At 46.5% G+C, this 17,500-nt stretch overlaps 2 protein-coding genes across 3 annotated transcripts in view; one reads left to right on the top strand and one right to left on the bottom strand.

Moving 5' to 3' along the window:
* The window catches only part of DAAM (disheveled-associated activator of morphogenesis-like protein), a 135,367-nt gene extending 128,082 nt beyond the window's left edge, over positions 1 to 7,285 (top strand). The window contains exon 23 of the mRNA XM_070115147.1: positions 6,165 to 7,285. Within this exon, the coding sequence (XP_069971248.1) occupies positions 6,165 to 6,440 (276 nt within the window). The 3' untranslated portion in view covers positions 6,441 to 7,285. The remainder of the gene's footprint in view (positions 1 to 6,164) is intronic.
* Positions 7,286 to 10,757: 3,472 nt separating this feature from the next.
* The window catches only part of SCOT (Succinyl-CoA:3-ketoacid CoA transferase), a 16,343-nt gene continuing 9,600 nt past the window's right edge, over positions 10,758 to 17,500 (bottom strand). The window contains exons 5-12 of one of the 2 annotated variants that reach the window (XR_003476571.2): positions 17,423 to 17,500; positions 17,136 to 17,304; positions 16,836 to 17,001; positions 14,739 to 14,904; positions 13,627 to 13,702; positions 13,209 to 13,379; positions 12,706 to 12,923; positions 12,513 to 12,643 (exon numbers count right to left, since the gene is read on the bottom strand). The exon at positions 17,423 to 17,500 is cut by the window's right edge and continues 75 nt beyond it. Coding sequence is in view for 1 of the 2 variants with exons in the window: in XM_027367134.2 (XP_027222935.1) it covers positions 12,771 to 12,923; positions 13,209 to 13,379; positions 13,627 to 13,702; positions 14,739 to 14,904; positions 16,836 to 17,001; positions 17,136 to 17,304; positions 17,423 to 17,500 (979 nt within the window). In the remaining variant the exon portion in view is untranslated. Of the gene's footprint in view, positions 12,924 to 13,208; positions 13,380 to 13,626; positions 13,703 to 14,738; positions 14,905 to 16,835; positions 17,002 to 17,135; positions 17,305 to 17,422 lie in introns of both variants that reach the window. The other variant, XM_027367134.2, reaches the window with a different exon arrangement.

Raw genomic sequence — 17,500 nt, 5'->3', positions numbered from 1 at the left:
CCCCACACCCGACACCAGACACCCAGCATCTGACGCATCATACCCCACACCCACACCCCTCCCGACACCCCACACCCGACTCCCGAGACCCAGCATCCGACACATCACAACCCGACACCCCACATCCATACCCGCCTCCCGACACCCAGCATCCGACGCATCACACCCCGACAGCCCACACTTCATACCCCACACCCCTCCCGACACCAAACACCCTACACCCCACACCCGACACCAGACACCCAGCATCTGACGCATCATACCCCACACCCACACCCCTCCCGACACCCCACACCCGACTGCCAACACCCAGCATCCGACACCCCACACCCACACCCCTCCCGACACCCCACACCCACTCCCGACACATCACACCCGACACCCCACACCCACACCCCTCCCGACACCCCACCCTCGACTCCCAACACCCAGCATCCGACACCCCACACCCACTCCCGACAGCCCACACCCACTCCTGACACATCACACCCCACACCCACTCCCGACACCCCACTCCCACTCCCGACACCCCACACCCACTCCCGACACCCCACACTCGACACCCCACACCCACTCCCGACACCCCACACCCACTCCCGACACCCCACACCCACTCCCGACACCCCACACCCACTCCCGACACCCCACACCCACTCCCGACACCCAGCATCCGACACATCACACCCGACACCCCACACTCGACACCCCACACCCACTCCCGACACCCCACACCCACTCCCGACACCCCACACCCACTCCCGACACCCAGCATCCGACACATCACACCCGACACCCCACACTCGACACCCCACACCCACTCCCGACACCCCACACCCACTCCCGACACCCCACTCCCACTCCCGACACCTCACACCCACTCCCGACACCCAGCATCCGACACATCACACCCGACACCCCACACCCACTCCCGACACCCCACACCCACTCCCGACACCCCACACCCGACACCCACTCCCGACACCCCACACCCGACACCCACTCCCGACACCCCACACCCACTCCCGACACCCAGCATCCGACACCCCACACCCACTCCCGACACCCCACACCCACTCCCGACACCCAGCATCCGACACCCCACACCCACTCCCGACACCCCACACCCACTCCCGACACCCCACACCCACTCCCGACACCCCACACCCACTCCCGACACCCCACACCCACTCCCGACACCCCACACCCACTCCCGACACCCAGCATCCGACACATCACACCCGACACCCCACACCCACTCCCGACACCCCACACCCACTCCCGACACCCCACACCCGACACCCACTCCCGACACCCCACACCCGACACCCACTCCCGACACCCCACACCCACTCCCGACACCCAGCATCCGACACCCCACACCCACTCCCGACACCCCACACCCACTCCCGACACCCAGCATCCGACACCCCACACCCACTCCCGACACCCCACACCCACTCCCGACACCCCACACCCACTCTCGACACCCCACACCCACTCCCGACACCCCACACCCACTCCCGACACCCCACACCCACTCCCGACACCCAGCATCCGACACATCACACCCGACACCCCACACTCGACACTCCACACCCACTCCCGACACCCCACACCCACTCCCGACACCCAGCATCCGACACCCCACACCCACTCCCGACACCCCACACCCGACACCCACTCCCGACACCCCACTCCCGACACCCCACACCCGACACCCACTCCCGACACCCCACACCCACTCCCGACACCCCACACCCACTCCCGACACCCAGCATCCGACACCCCACACCCACTCCCGACACCCCACACCCACTCCCGACACCCCACACCCACTCCCGACACCCCACACCCACTCCCGACACCCCACACCCACTCCCGACACCCAGCATCCGACACATCACACCCGACACCCCACACCCACTCCCGACACCCCACACCCACTCCTGACACCCAGCATCCGACACCCCACACCCACTCCCGACACCCAGCATCCGACACCCCACACCCACTCCCGACACCCCACACCCACTCCCGACACCCCACACCCGACACCCACTCCCGACACCCCACACCCGACACCCACTCCCGACACCCCACACCCACTCCCGACACCCCACACCCACTCCCGACACCCCACACCCACTCCCGACACCCCACACCCCACACCCACTCCCGACACCCAGCATCCGACACATCACACCCAACACCCCACCCTCGACTCCCCACACCCACACCCCTCCCGACACCAAACACCCTACACCCCACACCCGCCTCCCGACACCCCACCCTCGACACCCCACACCCGACACACCACACTCGACACCCCACACCGACTCCCGACTCCCAACACCCAGCATCCGACACCCCACACCCACTCCCGACAGCCCACACCCACTCCTGACACATCACACCCCACACCCACTCCCGACACCCAGCATCCGACACCCCACACCCACTCCCGACACCCCACACCCACTCCTGACACCCAGCATCCGACACCCCACACCCACTCCCGACACCCAGCATCCGACACCCCACACCCACTCCCGACACCCCACACCCACTCCCGACACCCCACACCCACTCCCGACACCCCACACCCCACACCCACTCCCGACACCCAGCATCCGACACATCACACCCAACACCCCACCCTCGACTCCCCACACCCACACCCCTCCCGACACCAAACACCCTACACCCCACACCCGCCTCCCGACACCCCACACCCGACACACCACACTCGACACCCCACACTCGACACCCCACACCGACTCCCGACTCCCAACACCCAGCATCCGACACCCCACACCCACACTCGACACCCCACACCCGACTCCCAACACCCAGCATCCGACACATCACACCCGACACCCCACACCCACTCCCGACACCCCACCCCCACTCCCGACACCCCACACCCACACCCCTCCCGACACCCAGCATCCGACACATCACACCCGACACCCCACACCCACTCCCGACACCCAGCATCCGACACATCACACCCGACACCCCACACCCACTCCCGACACCCCACACCTACTCCCGACACCCCACACCCACACCCCTCCCCACACCCAGCATCCGACACATCACACCCGACACCCCACCCTCGACACCCCACACCCACTCCCGACACCCAGCATCCGACACATCACACCCGACACCCACACCCCTCCCGACACCCCACACCCACTCCTGACACATCACACCCCACACCCCACCCGACGAACGACTCTCAGTACAGACCGCGACGCTTCCCGACCTACGTACAGCGCCTGGGGGTGGGGGGTGGGGGGGGGGGAGTGCGTCGGCGATGGTAGTGATGATAATGATAAGAAAATGCTGATAAATGACGATAATAAGAAATAATTAAAGTGGAGAGAGGATTTCGTGATGAGAATAGAACAGTAGAGGAATAACAATAAAGATGATAATAAGAATTATGATAAAGAAAAATAATGGTATTAATCATGATAATATCAATTAGAGTAATATCGATAACAAAAATAATAAGAACAATAAAGATAATAAGAATATAATGATAATAGTAATAAGTAAAAATAATAATAGTGATGATAAAACAAATACCATTCTATTTTTCCTAATCGAATGATGATAATGATAATGATAATAGGTGATATAACAATGCCATTGATAACTGAATATGATATGAGAGGGGTTATAATAGTAATAATAATAGTAATGATAATAAAGTTGATGATAATAATAATGACAACGATAATGACAATGATAATGATGACGATAGTAACCAAGTGATGATAATAGTAATAATAGTAATGATAATTATAATAATGATCATTACAATAATAATTATCATTTTAATTATCATAATATTATTAATGATGGTAATAATAATGATGATGATGATAATATTAATAATAATAATAATGATAATCGTAATAATAATGATAATAGTAATGATAATAATAATAATGATAATAATAATAATAATAATAATAATAATAATAATAATAATAACAATAATAATAGTAGTATTAATGATAATAATGATGATAACATAATACTAATGACAATAACAATAATGATTAGAAAACAGTGATAGCGAAGACCATAACCCGGCCGCCCCCACTTCCCCTAAACCCCAAACCTGGTCGCAACGAGGATGAAAATAACGAGACCGCCCCTGAGAACAGCCAACGAAGTCCAGGGTCGTGGCGCGCCAGTTGGAAACGAGCATCCCGAGATATATGAAAGCACAAAATCTATGAAATATATGAAAGCACAAAATATATGAAATATATGAAAGCACAAGCGGCGTGGCGTCGTGTGTGCCACGTGCGAGCTGTGTGCGACGCCGCGCCGCTTGTGCAGGAATCTCGTTCGGGATGTTCGCTTGCAACTGGCGCGCCACTTGACGCGCCACTTGACGCGCCACTTGACGCGCCGCGGCCCGGACACAGGCGGTCGCGGCGGCACGCGGGAGGCCCTCCGTTGGAGTTGTCTTTGCTGTTTGAGTCGTTTCCGTCTGTCTGCTTTTATTGTTTATTTTGGTTTGTTTGTATATACATATTTGTGCGTTTTTTTTTTTTGTTTGTTTCTTTCTTTTTTTTTTTTTTTTTTTTTTTTTTTTGCGTGCATATTTTTTTTTTTTTTTTTTTTTTTACGCGAAAGATTTCCAGACTTTTTCTTTCGGCAAGCAATCCGAGTGCGATTTCGCAGGGGCTTGCGGGGGCACCAACGCCTTGCATGGGCGGCGGGCGTGCGGCGGCGACCCAGGGCGGAACAACGGGCGTTTCGTGGGCGGTTTTCGCTCTGCTGTCTTGCTCGGCCTGGCTGTCTCCTCCCTCCTCTCGTCTCTTCTTCGCCTCTCGTTTTCTCTTTTTCCCTCTCTCCCCCTTTCTCTGTCCATTTCTTCCTCAATCCCTCTATACGTGTCTCCCTCTCCCTCCCGCTCTCTGTACATCCCTCCCTTCCTCTCCCTCATCCCTACCCTTTCTCCCTCCCTCTCCTTCTCCCTCTTTTCTTCCCTCCCTCCCTCCTTCTTCTTTTCTTCCCTCCCTCCCTCCTTCTTTTCTTCCCTCCCTCTTCTTCTTCTGTTCTTCCCTCCCTCCCTCCCTCTTCTTTTCTTCCCTCCCTCCCTCCTTCTTCTTTTCTTCCCTCCCTCTCTCCTTCTTCTTTTCTTCCCTCCCTCCCTCTCCTTCTTTTCTTCCCTCCCTCTCTCCTTCTTCTTTTCTTCCCTCCCTCCCTCCTTCTCCTTTTCTTCCCTCCCTCCCTCCCTCCTTCTTTTCTTCCCTCCCTCCCTCCTTCTCATCCTCTTTTCTTCCCTCCCTCCCTCCCTCCTTCTTTTCTTCCCTCCCTCCCTCCTTCTCCCTCTTTTCTTCCCTCCCTCCCTCCTTCTTCTTTTCTTCCCTCCCTCCCTCCTTCTCCTTTTCTTCCTTCCCTCCCTCCCTCCTTTTTTTCTTCCCTCCCTCCTTCTCCCTCTTTTCTTCCCTCCCTCCTTCTCCTTCTCCCTCGCTTCCTCCCTCTTCACCTCACTTTGATTTCCTCCCCCCCCCCTCCCCCCACACCGCCCCGGGTCCGCCGCCGGGGAGCTTCTCGGCCAAGGGAGACCTTTTCATCCACACAGGATAAACCACAGGACAGAGGTGCTGGGACTTCACTTCTCTCGTAGCTGTGACAAAACGCTTCTGAAATGTAGTCTGGTCTCTTTAGCTAGTAAATATAAACCATTCTGTATAATCTTTTCATTTTCTTGCAGATTGTTAAGTTGGGTATGGGTAGTTGCTGTAGTCAGTATACTTTTTTTGTATATCGAAAGCGTCAGTAGCTAAAGCCTTGAGCATATTCATAGGCATAATTAGAATGAAGAAAGTATTTCATCTGAGCGAGTCATATCAAAGTACGTTTTTGGCTTCAGAGTATTAGAATATCTATTATTAGACTATTATTATTATTATTAATATTAGACTGAATATCTAGAAAGCCTTGCAGTGGCAACCGCCCTCCAAGTGCAGTAAGAAGGATTTCTCTGAAAATGTAACTTTGTGCAGCTTCGGAATTGCATTCAGAGCTTGCCTAGTGTCAGGGCCTGGCCAGGCAGCGCTCCCTCTGCCGGAGGACGCGTCTGCCTCCCCCAGCCCCAGCGCTAACCCCCTCCCCCCTCTCTCCCGCAGCGGCGCGAGGTCGAGCGCGAGAAGCGAGCTCGGGAGCGCAGCACGCGGCTGGGCGGCGGCGGCGGCGGCGGCGGCGGCGGGCAGGCGGCGCCGGGCGACAGCAGCTCTGGCGGCGAGAACGAGAACGACTTCGACGACCTGATCTCCGCGCTGCGCTCCGGCGACGTCTTCGGCAAGGACATCGACAAGATGCGGCGCAAGAAGAAGCACTCGTTCAGCGCCGGCTCGCGCGAGCGGGAGCGCGAGCGCATCATCGGCTCGCACAAGTACGCCTAAGCCCCGGCGTCGGGGCCTCGGGGCGCCCTGGAAGCCCCGCCTCGCCACGCCTTCGGCAGAGACTCGCCGCGCTCCCTCGTCGCACAGGAGCTGCCTCCCAGGCGGCGGCGTCCCCGTGCGAGGGGCGGGCGAGCGAGGCCGCCCGGCAACGCATCACTGCCACCCGAAGACAAAGCAGGGACCGGCCGCTGCCCGGGGACCGGAAGTAGGATCACATTTCGTAGACGGTTCGGCCAGCGCGCGAGCGGGCCTTCCTGCTCCGCCCGCGGCTGGCCCTCACTCCCCGTAGACTCGCCCTCGTAGTCCCGCTCAGACAGGTCGGTCCACAAGGCATAATCGCGTGCATAAACACAGTCGACGTTCGCCCCCTTGCACCCCGGCGGGACGTCGCCCTCGGCGGGGTGCGGGCCGGAGGCCGAGAGGCCGGTCCAAGGACTGGCGACAGTGCGGTCAAGACGAAGCGAGTGGATTTCAACATTCGGTTTGGGTCTTTTTTCCGCTGAACAGACCAAGCGTCGTCATTTCTCTTTTGGGGAAGCTCATTTTAGTCAGGTTTGTTGCAGATAGAAATCATTATATTTTAGTTTGTATAGTACATATATATATAAATGATTTAAATCTTTTAATTTTCAAATTTTCGTTTTGTCTCCAAGAGTCTGTCATGTCTGCAGCTCCGCATTCATTCGAGGAAAAACATGAACTTTATTTAGCGATTTAGCTGAATTTAACTCTAATATTGTCATATTTAATTTTCACTTTATTTTCTTTTTAAACTGATTGTATGTAACAGTCTGCAGTATGTAAGAGGGAGATTGAAGAGAAATTGAAAAAAGGAAAATATAAAAGAGAAAGAACTGAATTATCAAGAAAAAAGCTTTAATGGGTAGAGAGAAGAGAAAGAGTAAAGTTAATATATGTTTATCGGTGAGTCTTACGCCTGTGTTCGTAGCACAGCATAACATATAAGTTTAAGCTTATATATATATATACATACATTAAAACACAACTCTTATTATCCAGATGTGTCTTCGGTGAGATGCTTTTCTCTTGATCTCTGGAGGTCGGGTTGTCTGACAAGTTTCAGTAATTAAAAAGAAAGAAAAAATCACCCCCATCATTAAATAATTCCAGCCCTAACACGAAGCTTTGTATAAATCATTGTATTTGTTCATAAAAAAAAAAAAAAAACATAAACGAGAATATACACTCAGTCATTAATTAGTGTGCATCGAGAGGACAAAGAGCAGGTTGTTCCTCCGACTCGCTTCCAGTTCCAAAAAGTCGACGACCGAGAAGGAAGAGAGGGAAGCAGACGAGCAGGGCTGTCGGATTCGGCATGACGTTTTCATGACGTTTTCGGTACATTGTGACGTCATAATGGCGTAGTCGGTAATCCATTACGTCGCTGTCGGTAATTGATCAGGATGAGAAAATTTAGAGCGTTTTCTCCCTTGTTGCGCGCAAGTACGAATAGAAAATAATTCGCCTTTTTTTCCCGACGATAATTTGATCCTAGAAAAGAGACATTATCAAATTGACTATTTGTGGGCTGGCTTACCAACTAACTTTCGTTGCTCCTTCGAGACGTGTTCCAAAAACTGGAACCGCACAGACGGCCAATCACAACGCGCGATCAGCAGCCAGTCCGCGCGCTGAAGCAGCACGAGCGGGGAGATCCGGCAGCCCCGCCTCCGAGCACGCGGCGCAGAGGAGACCGGGCCCACGGCTCCTCCCGGACGCCCGGAGACCCAGAGGCAAGCTCGGTCGTCTCTCCTTCGACAAAACCGAGGCTCCAGGAGTGCCATCCCGAGTATTTGTGAATTTCTGTGATATTTTTTTATAATTTCTTATTTTTTTCTCTGTGGCAGGTAACCAAATTGTGCATTTATACATTCATACAGATGTTTCCTTCACAAACCCTTACACGGACTAGTCATGTGCAATGTGTTGATACATATATACATACATGCATACGTATATATATATATATATATATATATATATATATATATATATATATATATATATATATATATATCGAGAAAATGGTTACAAAGTAAATGAATTCTGTGTCCTCTCGCACCATCAACACATTACATATAATAAAAGTGTTCCTTGTTCACTCGGGTCGTGCACGAGAGTTGTTTGACTGCTCCTTTCAAGATAAAATTGAAGGAAATTCGGCGGCCACACGAGCCCTTGCTCCAGTTACACGAGTAGACTGAATAACCTCAATCCATTACGGAATGACAGTATTACGAGATTTATCCGTTGTATATACTTCAATATCAAATTCTCAAGCAACTCTAGAATCGCGGATCACAGCCAAAGTTTAGACCATTTTTACATAGCTTTTGTTTGGCAAAGCAGCCTTGTTTCTGCATATTATTATCAGTGTCTGACAAAGTGTGGATAATTCAAATAACTGTATCCTAATAGCAGTCTAAGAGTACATTCTCAGCACCTCGTTCTCCATGCTCTGAACTTCCCTCATCGGCTGCCTCCGTCTCCGTAAGACTCGAGCCTGCATGCCAAGTAGGATAAGGTCTGATTTACAGCTTCTGTGTTTCACCCTCACACTCTCTGTGATGTTCAAGCCCCCCTCCCCCTGTCGCCACTCGCGTACTTGCCCTCGGAGAGCCACCTCATCTGTGGACCTCTGATTATCAGTGAACTCTGTGGGAAAATAGGAATGGATTTCCATTAGTCTCAAGTTAGGTTTACGAAGATACCAGAAGTAGTCTTACTTTCATATACTGATTTTTTTTTTTTTTTTTTTTTTGCTTTTGTACAATTTTTATTAGGAATAGTTCAAAGTCCGGACTCGACAAGGATTTTATGTCATTTCTACTGGTAGTTAGAGAAGCACATTTGCACTTGAAACAATCAAACTTGTAATCAAATCTGGTCCCTAAAGTCACTAATTCGAGTGAAATGATGCCATCAGGATCACCTTGACTTACCTGTGGCGTTATTCCAGCTGGCTCCATCCATGACGGTCTTATTCTATACGACGGTCATTCTGTGATGTGGTATCAAATCATGTTCATTCTCCTGTGATCATCTTTCTAGAAGAAAATGTACATATAATTAGAATTATTCACAGCTTCTCCACTTCGGATTAAAAATTAGATCTCATCATGAAAATAATAGCTCACAACATAGAAATATCTCGTGAGGAAGTTGAACTCGTTCTGAGGAAGTTTGAAAGTGAAATACATAATGGCGTATGAACAGTTCAACTCCACTGTACCAAATTGCTGTACCTGTCAGTGTCCCAAATCCCTCAGAGACGAAACCATCCCACAATCCATAATCAAAGCTAGGAATAGGTTTTTGCGACATGAATTTCTCCATGTCAGTTTAATGAATTTAAAGACGAGATGCCTCATGCATATTAAATTAACATAATATTAAACTGAGCAATAGGATTTTCTTTTCTTGTCTACATGTACAGTAAACAGAACTCATGTTAAATGATATTAGACTTTGGAAAAATTCTGCCGATTTAAATGAACAAACTTTCCTCTTCTTATGATGATCACTTACACACTGAAGTAAGAATCTAGTACAAAGTAAGTCAAATGTGCCGAAGGGAGGGAGGATGTGGCTGGACAGCACTCGCTCCATGGAATGTAGATCCAACACATTTCGACTTGTGAATTTGAGTTTTCGCCCCCTTTCGTTACGTTATACGAATAATTATTCACAATTTTGCGAATTTGTACATAATATATAAAAGTATATGGGTGGACAGAGATAGTGAGTTTTTTCTGGGTTTCACCATATATTACACAGCCTATTATTCTGCACTTTAAAAATACCCTGTACAGTTAAAAAATATATATACAACTAAAATCTGCATGTGTTGAAACAAACACTTTTATTTGGTAATAGAAAGTTGTACCAAAGATCAGTAAATAATTCACACCACACTCATACACTAGAGAATGTATATAAAGGATTTACACTCCTTGTCTTTTGTAGAATATGTTACAGGCTTGCTAATGCTCATATAAGCACCAAGTGTATTCTTCATTGTATTGTAACTTCAACTGTGGAGGCTTCTACCTTTGGTGACTACAGAACTCTGTGAATGATTTTCATGTTTATACTTTCTGTATAATTTTGTATGTAATTTTATATATGGAATCATTATTGCTATACAGCTAAATAAATGTTGTAAACCAATCTACCTTTTTCCATGTACCTTAGCATTCAGAAAATACTATGAAATTCCAACTACTATTGCCCACATGATAAAATGACACAAGTGGTCATAATACATAATAAGGAATATCAATAAAACAATGGTGAAACGTTTTGTAATTTTTTTATTACAAATTTTTCTATTTACAGTATTAAAATATTTTTCCTACATTAATTCCTAAAAGTTATACACAACATGAATGAATTTCAAATGTACATCAGTTGATTATACTGGAACTACAATACACTCGACATTTTGCAACAAATGTGCTCTGCTGAGAACTTCAATCTCTGTGTTCATTTGTGGTTTTCCTAGACATAATTTGGCTTTTGTGATAGACTGGAAAATGCAAAGAATTGTTATCTATTTTATCTACAACCAAAAAATGAGGATGAAACCAGATGGATGACCACAATTTATTTTTTTAGTTGGCTTGTGACAGGGATTGAGTTTCTGCAATTCTCTGGACTAATACTAATTCTAAGTATCTTGATGCATTGTAGGGAAACCTGAGCAACAACATTATCATTCAAGTCATAAAAGATGTTTCTTTCATCTGGCTCCTTCCACTGTCATTGTACTATTTAAACAGGTGTATCTGAACACCAGCAAAATAAGTGTCTTCACTGGGAGAGAAGTTGTGGCTCCACAAACCACTACTGGAATCACTTTTGACACTGCGTAGCTGTAGACTGAAGCTTTTCCCTTTTCATTGCATTAACCTTTTCCATAACTGACTAATTCTCTTAATTCCAACTTCCTACTAGTACAACATACACAGAGTTCAAGTCCAATTGCATGCACAAGCCTCAATTTACAAAAGAAGAAAGAAAGAAAGAAAGGAAAAATTACCGACCACCTACCAATACCAACCTTACTCCACCTACTATCTCTATCAGGAATTCAGCGGCAAAGAATTATCCACTCTTGTTTATCGCAAGCAGCAGTGAACTCTACAGTACACACATCTTTTTTAGTCTCCCACACTTAGCAGAGTCTGCCACAGTAAGGAAAGGCGATACAACTTTGACAAGACCAAGCAAACTTTGGTACCACCATATTATCTGCTCCTATTCTTTAAAGCAAGATAGCCTGCAGTACACTCAATGTTTCTGGAACAGTCTATCAATTTCTTAATTCATTGTCTTCCCTATTTCTCAATTTATAATCTTTCATATTTCCTAACATTGAACTTCAACTCTCACCTCAAAAGATGTTAAAGCTTCTTGAATAAAGCAAAAACTTAAAAACTACCACGAAATTTCCATCACCAACATTAATGCTACTTATCACTCTTTCCAAAGCTGGAATTACAGTCTAATAATAGAAAGACATATCCTCCACAAGACCACATCTGAGTTTGAAAGATATTTTCTTAACCTGCAGAATCTTGTACAAGACTTTTAGCAAAACAACCATTCTATGATCAAATGACACGGTCCTGGCAAGTCAATAAGAGAAACCTGCATCTTCTCTCTGCATCTCCAGTAGGCGCTAGCAAAATATCTCTTGAGTTTGTTTGTGCAAGAGACCCCTATAGCTAGTAGCTTGGCTTTGAACCAGTGTTGCTGCTGTGGCCTTCATCACTGAACTATGTGGCTTTGTTAGTAAACTGTAAAGAAAAACTAAACTTTCACCTAAAAAGCTTTTTGTTTTATTTTCTCCTTTGTATGTGGTGCAGACAATCAACTGAAGCTGAACAAATGAGGTAAGATCAAGAAAATATAGCTTTTAACACACTGTTACACACAAAGAGTAAAACTGAATGCCACTACAATGACTAAGGTGATGATCCATGAAGAAGGAATCCTTGGTTCAAACAGAGTAAAAACTTTATTCATTACTATAGTTACTTATGTGCATTTCTTTTTTATGCAAAATCAACTTGCTGTTATTATAGGTGTGGAAGAACTATAGTAACAAAAGGATAAGTGCATCCTTTTATAATCAATGCCCTAGACTGTGGAATATGCCCCATTAGTTAATCAAAGAGTCAGATCAAATGTTAGACAGTGTGCATGCAAGCAAACAAACCATGCACACAGTGACACACTGCACTAATCTGAGTATCTCCATCTTTCTTTTGAATTGAAAGCTAAATTTAAGTAATTTTTAGCCTTTTATTCATCTGCAACTTCAATCTGTCCCATTGGCTTGAGGTTTTCTGCTACTTTGAATAAGCATCCTGTGCTGGATACAACGTCCTCGATGGTAACGCCGTCAGCGATTTCAACTAGAGTCAGGCCATTCTCCTTGTCTACACTGAAGACACACTGAAAGTGGAAAACGCTGTCTGAAGATAGTCCTATTATGGCAACTGTTTTGTGCTTTGTTCTTAAAATCAACTTTCAGTACATATATATTCTTTCTGTAGAAAGTTTGTTGAAAGCTACAAAGCAGAATCCAAATGAAAGGCTGTAATTTTGCCTGGAAAATTGTTTCTCTTGACCTGAAGATCAGATGCTCTGATCTTGATGTTTTCTACAAGCCCATCTGAACTTTCCTCACAAATCTATGACTGAAATCAAAAGCGAGAAGAACAAAGGACCCAGACTCACCTTCTCTGTGATGATCATATCAACACAGTTCTTGCCTGTGAGGGGGAGTGAGCAGGCTTCCACGATCTTGTGTCCGCCCTTCTTGGCAGAGTGCTCCATTGTCACCACCACCTTCGTGCCGGGCGATGACACCAGGTCCATTGCACCACCCATGCCTTTCACCATCTTGCCCTGGAGGGAGACAGTGAGTGACTTGAGAAGGAAAACTAATGCCAAATTATCAATGGCTTTTAAAGTTATGCCTAAAAGAAAAAAAATTCTAACAATACATCTAAAGCAACAAAATACCTGGTAGCAGTAATAACAACATCTGAGCTTAAGATCAAAGGCAATCAAATGACCTGCAAAGAAAATACACACAAGTATCACTCACGGCAAGTATTATATTACATTAAGGCATGGTAAAGGGGCCACTCACAGGAATCATCCAGTTGGCAAGATCACCGTACTGCGAGACTTCCATGGCCCCAAGAATGGTTAGGTCCACGTGGCCGCTGTGCAAGGAGGGAAAGATATGAATCGTCAGTTGTGGCATTCTTGGCAGTCTTGTTATCTTAACCCATTGGATCCAGGTGAGGTGAATTTGCCATCAAGGAAAAACTTGACTGAAGGCCTAGGCCATGGTACTGTGACATGAAAATTTGACGAGGAGCTGGGTGATAGGAGTGACTCCTCATGCAAAAACCTTTAGGACGAAGAAATGATACATGCAGTGGCCATACAGAAAGGACCTCCTGATTTATTTCCACTGGTAACTGAGGGTCCTCCAGGGAAGACGCTATTTCCAATCTTGGGAATCTATTCCAGCCAACTGTGATTAGTGGCACTGGGTGTTACAGAAAATTAAATAAAATGAAAATATATAAAAAGAAATGATACATACAACAAAACATTAGTTATTGTTATTGTTATTCCATTGAGTGGTTTGAATATCTAGACAGATAACATGAAGATAGTCTATTACCATCTTGATTAACCTATTAACGCTGGTATATTTTAAAAGATATAAAAGATTCTGGGCGGCTATAAAATCGGCAGGTGGGGCTGGCCTGGAGTCTGCCTGCTCGCCCGCTGCTGCATTGCTGCGTGAGCCCCGATACAGCGTCACACTGGTGGGATGCCTGGCAATGTTTTATTTTTTCAGGTGTCTCATATGTGGGCCACCCGTCGTTAGTGGGTTATGCATTCCATAATAAATATAGACCTTGGAAAATGGCAAAAACAAAACACACACACACACACACACACACACAGCTAGTCATAAGGTCTATTTGGACTGGATTTTGGTCCAGGTGCAAGATAACTGGATCCAAGGGGTTAAGTGCTCTTTTAGTTCTCTCTACTTAATGTAATAAAACAGAAAGAAGAAAACAAGAAATGTGGGGCAAAAGTGATAGGAAGAAAGGAAAAGGCAAAGACCAGAGATAAAACTCCAAGTTGAGAGGGAAGGAAAAGGACACATGAAAGAAAGGAGCAACAAGAGGTGGGGGTTAGGGGGCACACCTCCCTCGTCTCTCCTGAGACACCTACCCTCGGATCATGGCAAAGCTCTCATCAGAGCCGAAGTAGGAGGCTCCAGGCGTGACAGTCACGGTCTCTTTCCCTGCATTGATGAGGTCGGGGTCTTGCTCGCCCGGGGCAGGGAAGGGGCCCAAGCCCAGCACTCCATTCTCACTCTGCAGCTGCACGTTCGTACCTTTAGGGGAAAAAGGGATGATCAGGGAGGACGGCTGATAGGATGCCGAGAGACACCTGTGACTTTGGACTCCTCAAGCAGTCCACACTGACCTTCATTGATGCATTAGACTTGCATTGTCATTATCCTAAATTAGATGCATTTAAATGAATAATATTTACTAATATACATATAAATTCAGAACCCCCCCCCTCCAAAAAAAAAAAAAAAGCATCTAAATATTTGTAGAGAAAGAAACTAATTATAAGATATTATCATATAACTGAATGCAAAATATTCTCAAGTAAAAACCAGATAATCCATTATCAATGGGGAAAAAAATAAAATAAAAACTTTGCACTAGAAAGGTTTCCCTGTTTTCTACAATAATAATTTTTTTCCATGTCATGAAAAAATCTGGTTAATGAGAATATTGCTGTTACAAGAATTTCCGCTGAAAGCTGGGGCGATGGGAATGACTCACCAAATGTGTATAAAGCTCTTGGAAAGTGATTAGCCTCAGTAGGCATTTAGGGGGGGCCTTTTGTGTTATTTTCATCTACGAACAAATGTGGAATGTACCGTCCTTAAGCCATGCCTGGAAGAGCACCAGCTAAAGGGAGGACACTATTTCCAAGCTCAGAATCCTATTCCTGTCCTCTGAGAGCAGCAATTCAGGTTGGATTACAGATAACTGGTTATGAAAAAATACAAGAAACTTACAGCAAATAGCAAAAAGTCATTTATGGTTATTTTTACTGCACTGAGCTTTAGATCATCTAGAAAGATGATGTGGAATCTGTGCAAGGAAAACAGTTTATTATCACCTATAGAAAGCAAATCAAATGACACCTATAGACGTGCTTACATGCACATGATCTACAATCAGCAGAGCCATCAAAGTGGCTACTCAAAGCAAGCCTAACACCCATATTTTGGGAATTGTGTAGGCAATGAAACCTCCGGATCCCAGGGGTTATGGCAAGAGATAATCCTGCATCCAGATTGCTCCCAAGATCGAGAACAACATGAATGAAGTGGGTTACCTCTATAACATTGTATAACCATTGTTGTACAGAAGTGGTTGGGTAAAGTACAAGGCAATACATAATACCTATGATTTAAAAGCAAATATGCTTAACCCCTACGATCTGGATGACATCACAGTTCCGTCATGGAAAAATCTAAGTGATGTGAACATGCCGTCATTGGGCAAAATGGCTGCTGGCTAGGTGACTCAAACTTGCCGTCATCAGGTAAAATGGCCATGGGGTGGGTGACACAAAAAGGCTGCCATGAGCGAAGGCCAGGGTGACAGAAAAGACTTGCCACGAGTGTACAAACCTCTCGAATTGTGATTTAACTCATTTGGCGCTTAGAAGGGGGCTTTAGCATTATTACCACTGATAAATGAATGCAGAATGTAACATGTGTACGCTGTAACTAGAAGAGCACTGGCTTGGGGTGGATGCCATTTCCATGTTGCACATCCTACTCATGGCCACTATGAACGGCAGCGCAGGTTGTATTACAGTATATTGAAAATTATGAAAAAAATTAGATATATGATACATATAATCAAAAGTACCATACATTTTTTCTTGCAATAAGTTATTAACTACATAGAGATATGACACGGAGTCTGTGCGAGGAAAATAAGCTATTACCATCTGGATAAATCAAGTCAAAATACAATTACGGACATTGGAAAATTGCCAAAAGGTTAAAAAACGAGAGGCACAGTCTTGTTACCACTCGTGAGTGTTCACACGCCTGGCCTACGCACCTCATGCCCAGGATGTTGGCTACTTATGTAACCCACTGCCTGTATTTAGGGCATTGTGATTTCTGTGATGCAACCAGATCCAATGGGTTAAATAAGAAATCAACATGAATATCTAAACAGCTCATAGACCTAGATAACAGATTCCCTCCTTCCTTGGCTGACTTACCATCTGGGATGTAATTGCTGGCAAGCATGGGCATCCCAATTCCCAGGTTGGCGTACATGCCATCTTTGAACTCAAGGGCTGCGCGTCGCACAATGCGCTCCCTCATGGCCACGGCCGGGTTGGAGGATGCTGCACTCTTCTTCTTCTCCTTACGCAAGGTCAAGCGCTGCAGGAAAGGGTCACTGAGACAGGAAGGCTTTGGTTTGGAGTTTTGGGTGGTAATGGTGATACAAACAGTAATATTAGTGATAATAGCTACCTAATGAAACGAAAAGAGTAGAGGAACAGAAAGACATTTACCTCAATTCTCTTCTCGTACTTTTCCCCTTTAATGATGCGGTCCACATAGATGGCAGGGACGTGAACGCTATCCTCAGGGATTTCCCCAATGTCAACCACCTCCTCCACTTCAACTATGGTGGTCTTGGCAGCTTTGCACATTGGTAGGTTGAAGTTGCGTGTCGTCTTCCTGACATGAGGGATAACTGTCAGCTTTAACTCCACAAAATACATTACAGAAAATGAAAATGAAGAAACAAGCAGTTTCTTTTTACGATGAGCTCAAAGTGAATGTCCAGCCCTTGTACCTAAAGAGAAGGTTGCCCGCCCGGTCAGCTTTCCACGCCTTGATGAGAGCAAAGTCCCCAGTGATGGCCTCCTCCATG

This window comes from Penaeus vannamei, chromosome 37, assembly GCF_042767895.1.
Source record: "Penaeus vannamei isolate JL-2024 chromosome 37, ASM4276789v1, whole genome shotgun sequence".
NCBI classification, from domain to species: Eukaryota; Metazoa; Arthropoda; class Malacostraca; order Decapoda; family Penaeidae; genus Penaeus; species Penaeus vannamei.
Note: the sequence above shows the minus strand (reverse complement) of the source record. Positions and strands in the feature narration are given on the sequence as shown.